The sequence below is a fragment of the Lycium ferocissimum genome, chromosome 4, assembly GCF_029784015.1.
Source record: "Lycium ferocissimum isolate CSIRO_LF1 chromosome 4, AGI_CSIRO_Lferr_CH_V1, whole genome shotgun sequence".
Classification (NCBI taxonomy): domain Eukaryota; kingdom Viridiplantae; phylum Streptophyta; class Magnoliopsida; order Solanales; family Solanaceae; genus Lycium; species Lycium ferocissimum.
Genome location: NC_081345.1, coordinates 38556943 through 38564872, shown reverse-complemented (window position 1 = coordinate 38564872; position 7930 = coordinate 38556943). Strand labels below are relative to the sequence as shown.

At 34.6% G+C, this 7930-nt stretch overlaps 1 protein-coding gene across 1 annotated transcript; it reads right to left on the bottom strand.

Annotated features, from left to right (window-relative positions):
• Positions 1-5888: 5888 nt before the first annotated feature.
• LOC132052785 (large ribosomal subunit protein uL11x) lies at positions 5889-6771 on the bottom strand. Its single transcript, XM_059444469.1, has one exon. The coding sequence runs from the start codon at positions 6692-6694 to the stop codon at positions 6194-6196; it is 501 nt and encodes a 166-aa protein (XP_059300452.1). The 5' UTR covers positions 6695-6771; the 3' UTR covers positions 5889-6193.
• Between the last annotated feature and the right edge of the window lie 1159 nt (positions 6772-7930).

Here is a 7930-nt window from a genome sequence, read left to right as displayed (position 1 = left end):
CCTTTAATGGATTTGTGTGTGCTTGGTGTATGAAAAAACAAATCTTTTTTTTTTTTTTGTGTTTGCAATCTTCAGGAAAAAAAAAATTAAAAACTATTTTTAGCCAAATTGGGAAAATGACTTTTTTGTGAGCAGAATATGTTAAATGTTGAAAGAAGCCTTTCCATTTGGAACTATACCAGGGCGATTTTAAGTGTAAAATATGGCGCACGTAAACTAATAATTTCTCCGTAAAACTAAATATTTTATGTATATATTTTCTAAAATTAATATAATACTAGTATCTGCTGAAACATATGCTGCAAAAAAGGCAAATGATACACTTAATTGAAGTTGAATTATTTATCTAAAGGTCTAAGATCAATCCCACTTAATACATTTTTTACCTTCTTTTTTTAGTGATATATATATATATCTCTTCTTTTAAACGTACGTAGTGTTCTAAACACCCATTATACAAAATACATAGACAAACATAGCAAATTACAAGAGCATGCACAAAAAGAAGAAGATAAATCTCAGCAGATTACAAGCGCATGCACAAAAAGAAGAAGATAAATATTAATAAGAGATTGCTCTTTAAGTCCAACTTTATGTAAGTTTTTTTTTTTTTTTTTTTTTTTGGGTCAGTTCATAAGAATAATATCTTTATATATTTATTTATTTAATGCTTATTTTACTTTTAATAAAATAATTTATAATCATAAAAATATCTATCTACTTATTTTACGCCACAAGTTTCAAAAAAATTTCTTTTTCTTAAATTTCATGCTTAATCAAATTAACACCATCGCATAAATTGAAATGAAGGGAGTACATATTATACACATTCTCTTCTACAAATAAAAAAACAGAAGAGATTACATCCTCCAAACTAATACAATTCATCCATGGCCATAACATTCGGCCTGAGATTGTAAAATTCACCCTAAGCTTCCTCCCCTTATCCAAAAAATTACACGGGGAAGTATTAAAATTTGATAGGTAAAAGTAGGAAAACTTTATTTATCATTTCCATCTTGTTCTTCAGCTCGATCATCTTCTTTAATAGTCTCAAGTTTTGGAGAATGAGAATGTTTTTGTGGGAAAACAAAAAGTGAAGGTGCAACCTCAATCCAAGGCTTTACATTAACCATCTTCTTCGCCATTTTCAGTACTATATATGGTACAAACGTAGACTCTTTCTCCTTTAGAAAAAAGACAAGAAAAAGAGGTACGAATGGTGAAGTAATTGGTTTGAGGGATATACCAAAATGTTTGGAGGAGTGTTTATTTATATAGGGAGAGGAATTAGCTGAAAATATCAAGAACCGTAGAGTGGATGGACGGTTCTATGGGATTACACGTGTGTAGAATGCCATAAATAGAGACAAGAACAATAGAAGCGCCAACGAAGGCAATATGGGACGTGGACTATTATGAATTATTATTGTTTGGTGGAATGCCCACATCAGTTTGTTTGAAATTTCCTCTTATTGTTGACACGTATGAACTTCTAGAAATATCTTTTCTTTATTTGTTGTTCACTTCTATTTGCGTATCCTACTCTTGATTGTTAGGTGGACTAATAATAGACGTGTTGCGTAAAGTTTTAACTCACCATTTACTAATGTATTATGGTTAAATACATTATGGGCCTTTTACACTTGATAAAAAAATTCTATTTAAACATTTCACTTAGGGGTTTGACTTATTGATCATCCGACATCAGTGGAAAATGTGCATTTTAGACATGCATTATTGATATGACACAACGCATTTGGCTTCTCACTCACACACTCTTAGATCAATTTCTCTCTCTCCATACTTCTTCACTATTAGTGCTAACTCACTCCAACAAGCGCCATTTTTCCTAGTAAATAGTGCATTGATCAGATCCAGCAGAATTGAAACCTAAATAACATGGGACAAAAATGAATAGAGACAGAGGGGGTGAGTGGACTTGTGATTAAAAAAAGGAAAATGTCCAAACATCCCCTTAAATATTCGAAAATAAACGGTTATGTTATTCATTAATAGTTTAGCTCACAAAAAACCTTAACTGTTCAATAATTGGTGGAATAATAATTTTGGTATTGCATTAGAGATGTAAATTAAGTCATCATATGTACAGCGTCATTAATTTATTATGGTCATACACATGGACGGTCCTCTAAACTTGATTAAATTTCATAATTAGACACCTCTCTTAGAAGTTTTATGTGTTGTCTATTAAACACACGTTGTGGATATGATAAATCGCGTATTTCACACATTTTTGTGAACGTGAAATATATTTTTTATTGCTGACGTGACTTATTATTTGTCATAATAATGGAGATTCAGTGTTGTGATATTAATTTGATGGGGCTGAGAAGGGATGGTTCGAACCAGCCCGTTAAAGTAGCCCACGTTGGTACGTAACCCATCAAACAGAGAGAATGACCCCTCTTTTAATCGGGTCATTTCCACCTTTTCCCTTATTTTGGGTTAGGCCGTTAATTTTTGGCCCTCGAATAATATTTTTGCACCTTTTCCCTTATTTTGTGTTGGCCGTTAATTTTTGGCCCTCAAGACGAATAATAATTTTGACAAACTTACTCAAATGACTATCTTATTGTAGCTTCCTACCATTTTATGGCTTTCCTTTTTAAATATTATCATTTGTAGCTACATTTTAGCAAAATAGTGTATGTTTTCGCGTGTATTTGTTGCCAACAAATACATGAGAACACGATAAAAAAATCATGATCCTTGATTTTAGCCTTTAACGGTGGAGCTATTAAATTAGATATTAATATATTTTTTTTGATGTATTTTAGTGATTTTTTTTTTTTTTTTGCTTTGATGTATTTCAGTGATTTTTTTTTGCTATAATATATTTCCGTGTCTTTTTTTTTATGTATTTCAGTGATTTTTTTTTATGTATTTTACAGATTTTTTTTTTGATGTATTTCAAATATATTGTATACATTCCAACTACATATAAAGCCAAATATATTCAAATTTTCGTGTATTTGAATGGATTTCAACAAATACATTCAAATACAAAGACAAAAATTAACAAAATACACTAAGAAATACACTCAAAAAATACAAAGACGAATACATTCAAAAACAGTGTATTTGTGAGATATAGATTTTTTAATGTATTTGTATTTGGCTTTTAACAAATACACATAGCCAGATACAAACACTACCACTATCAAAAACCCTAATCTCTCCACCACCACAAAAATCCTAATCTGAGACACCACCACCACCAAAAATCCAAATCTAAGACACCACCACCACCAAAAAGCCCTAACCTTTCCACCACTAACAAAACCCTAATCTCTCCACCTCCACGTCATCTTCTCCGCCGCCACCACCAACAATACACACGGCCAGATCTGTGCCATCGCCTCGTCGGATAGAGTGAAAAGAGAGAGAGAGAGAGAGGGGTGAGCACAGAGGGAGAGGGAGAGGGAGAAGAGAGAGAGGGGCGGCGGAGAGAGAGAGAGGGGTGAGCACAGAGGAAGACGGAGAAGAAAAGACGGGCGGCGCGGCCATGGTGGTGGTGGTTGAGAGAAGGGGAGAGAAATTTTTTAGAATTTTGAGAAATGAAAAATCTGAAATGAGTAGTGATTGGAAAAAAAGAAAGATATATGTGTTTAGGTATGTATTTTTGATATAGCTACCATTTGTAATTTAGAAAAGTTAATTAGCTACTAAATATAATTAAATAAAAGGGTAGTTAATATTAATAATTAGGTCTTAAAAGAAGCTACAATGAGTAAAAATTCCTCATTTTTTTGCGGGCATAAGTTTATACTTTCGCTTCACAATATTTCACAAGTCACGCCGGATTCCTTAACCATATGCCCCGTTAAGCATAAATTCGATTTTAAACAGCAAAAATTAAAAACCAGCCCATTTGAAGGGCAAACCGGGCAATTAAATGCTTCTAATGTGGAGGTTCGAATTAAATTGCCTTGACATCCAACAGGAGGTCAAAATGAATCAAAAGAAACTATGAACGGGATATGGGAAAATGTGCAACGAAGGGACATAGATATCCTTAAGAAGATACTTATTAAACTCATTTTCGAACTTAGAAGGTGAAGATAAAAAGGATCTAATTATCTTATAATGAATTGACGTTCACCACCATGTTCGCTGACATGGAGTGAAAACTCATTCGAACCAACATGAGCACTAAGCTTCCAACATAACTCCCAAAACTTCCTTGAAACCTCAAAGTTTATATTCCAGGCAGAGCACAACATCCTTATGTGCCCATTTCACATGTTTATTCGGCATTCCTTGGTAACTTCAAATTTGATTAGGAAAGCTACAGAAAATGAATCGCTAACGGTAGCTCACAACTAATTGACTCAAAAGGAATATGTATTATTGATCCATATATCCCGCCATAAAAAGCCCAACGGGAGCAAGTACTTGAAATGGCAATCCATAAATCATTTACAAATTTTTTTAACCCAATTACGTGTACTTCCCTAAAAAAATTATCATCATCAATTTATATTCTTTCAAAATATAGTTGGTGGTGTATTCCGGGAGATGTAGTTGTAAAGACTTCACACTTGACATGGGAATACTTCAGAATACACTTTATATGTCCTTCACATCCCTAACCCTTCATCATTTATGAATTCCTTCTAAGGCAAATCAAATAAGCTACAACAACAATTAGTAAACAATCCTTATTTAGCCTCACCTAAGAACGAAGAATCTGATGAACCTTTTTCTTCGACCGTTGGGTCCTAAACTAATTTTTACATTTTGACCTTGGTGGATTTGGAGCATTTCTGCGATTAAGCACAACAATTATTTTATTTATCATTCAAGTGAAAAATGAAAAGCTCTCCCAAACACAAATAACCCTACAATTTGCAGATCTCCTGTGTTTTTTTTAACTCTAACATCAGCCGAAAGTGAAGACACTAACCTAAAGTACGAACATAAAGGACTTCACAAGTGTGAAGGTGCTCCTTCAGAACATCTGCCTTCATCGCAGTTTTAAGACATTTAGCTGCAAATGCATTTTGAGGAATGACTTAACCCAAAATTTCAGTTTAGAACACCACTGACTAAATGCCAATATTTTGATGGATAGAAATATATTGATACCAATACTTGTATTGTAGAATATGATGCTTCGTAAAACAAAAACAGTGGTAAGGTCGTCCCCAAAGGTGTGGCTTAGTGATGTTGAGAATCCTAAGGTCTCAAAATTCAAATTCAGCGGAGACAAAAACACTAGGTGATTTTTTTGGTGGATAGAATGACCTAGTACCAATTGTTGGTGTGAGGTATCCCATGGAATTCGTTAACATAGAAAAAAGGAACACAACACCGAATAGTTGACAGTTGGGGGTATGACTTGTGAAAACGCAATAGTTAAGGTTTAAGGTGTGTTTTTGATCAGTAACACTTCCAACATACAATTTGGTTTTATACTGGACTATAATCATAGTGAGAAGCAATTTCTTCGACACAATAAATGGACATAACGGATATTCTTAGTAGTGCAAACATGTACAGAATAAATTTACATGTTTCAGAACACCATAATGAGTTTAGTGAACCTTTTATAAGAGAGCTTTGACAACAAAAAAGGACCAACCCACCTTGATCAATTCAAGGTTCATAAGAGGATAACAACCTCTTCAGTACTTCTCAATGTGCTCTAGGTTTCATCCAAATTATACCAAACAGTTAAGGAACAAACAGGTAGGAGGTTTGTAGATGCAAGGGTTAAGCAACTTTACTACAACCACTGCAACATAAGTGGTATCATCCCACAAGTGAAGTATGGCCGAGACCTTTTCCAAACGACACGGCTCAAGCAATTTTACTACTACTAATGTCAAAGTATTGGAATTTGGACCTAAGAACTATCCGACTAGGCAACAAATTCCAACTTCATACCAAACAAAGATAACCTTGAAGGCATTTCACAAATTAAAAACAGTAACATCAAGCAATAAAAACTACTAGCCAGACTATATAAAGTAGAACAGTAATAAAGCAATACTAAACCACAAAAAAACAAAATCCAAACCACATTTTTTCCGAAGAAAATAATCCAATGTTACTCCATAATCATATCAAAATTATCCTCGGTAGCATCCTCAAAACAAACAACATAAATAAAACATACATAAACTATAAGAGCAAAATGAGAACATAACCACCTCAAACCGAATCATCAGTTCTCGGGAATCTCGACATCACCATTAGAAATCTCATCCTGCAAATCCTTAGGATCTTTTCCATCAACAGTACAACCAACAGAAACACAAGTCCCCAAAATCTCCTTAACAGTTCCACTCAACTCCTTAGCCATAGATCTTGGTGCCATAATCTTAGCAATCTCAATAACATCATCAAGTGAGATATTCCCATTATGCTTAATGTTCTTTGTTTTCTTCCTGTCACGTTCAGGTTCCTTCAAAGCCTTGATAACAAGTGCTGCTGCTGAAGGAACAACGGAAACCTTAGCTTGACGGTTTTGCACAGTCAGTTTAACGGTGACACGTAGACCCTTCCAGTCTTTTGAGGTTTCTTTAGCGATGTCTTCACCGATTTTTTTAGGGGAAAGACCGAGTGGACCGATTTTGGGTGCGAGTGAAGATGCTGCTCCCACTTCACCACCGGTCACACGGACGAAAACTTCCACAACTTGGGATGGATCGAACTTTGGCGGCATCTTGAAAGTGAGAGAGAAAGTAAGGAATTAGGGTTAAGGTTTTGGTGTGGTTTGTTGAGGAAGTGGCGAGTGAGGTGATAACAGGAGATATAAAAGTAGGGTTTTTGAGATAGTCGTGTTTACCCTTTATGGGCTTGTATGTTGGAACTATTCAAAATCTGGGCTTATGGGCCATTCATGGGCCTACGGTTGTATACTAAACATTTCTTATTCTCTCGTGGGCTTTGCCAACATATTCTGCAAGGTTTATTATCACTTATAAATATGAGTGAAGTCAGTTAACTGGCCAATTTAAAAAAAAAATTGTGCGGAATGTCCTTTAAAGGCACTGGTCTTTAATTTTTGTCCCTCAAATTTGAAATCTTTAATTATTGGCCTTTGCCAAAACACTCATGGGTTTCTGGTTCGAACCCCCATTCAGTCAAATATTTTAAAAAAATCGCAAGGTAGAGGTTTGTAATAAATTAGGCCTAACTTTTCGGGGCAGAGGTTTGCCTTAAGGCCTAATTTTGGGTAAAGTTTGCCTTAAGGCAAACCTCTGCCCGAATAGGTCTAATTTTGCTACAAACTTTTTGTCTTGCGAAATTCTCTATTTTTTTTTTTTATTGAGCCGAGGTTCGAATTCAGAACCTCGGGGTATTAGGCGAAGGCCAAAAATTAAAGACCAACAATTTGAGGGACAAAAATTAAAGACCAGTGCCTTTGAAGGGCAATCGTGCAAATAACCCGTCAACTAATTGAAGAAATTGCACGGTTTTCCATTCAAATGGGCTGGTCTTTAATTTTTGCGCTTAGCAATCGAACTTATGCCTAGTGGTGTATAAATTCTTTAAGGGAGCGGGACATAAATTGTGGAATATTATGATGTGAAAATGTAAACTTATGTTCCGAGAAATAATTGTTTGTTATGAGCGAGAAAAGTTAAAGACCAGCACAAAATAGGGACATAAGTGCAATGAGCCCAAATAATTTGCCTAAAGTTTACTTGTGAATTAAGATGGATGGGTGGAATCAATTTGAGCTAAAAACAGTTCATATATCAATATGTACCATTTAAACCGTTTTCCTTTGTTAGCTTTATAATTGGTTCGGAGGTTGTCATCCAAGGGTGTAGTTTGGTGGTTAATGAAATAGGTAGAACAACGAGATTTCATGTTCAAAATTTTAATGGAGGCAAAAATACTAGATAATTTTTTCATCTATCCATTCCTCGATATATAGAGTTACCTGATACGG

Bases quoted from the DNA above. Each gene is read 5' to 3' on its own strand.
- LOC132052785 (XM_059444469.1), bottom strand. From the start codon at position 6,694: ATGCCGCCAAAGTTCGATCCATCCCAAGTTGTGGAAGTTTTCGTCCGT.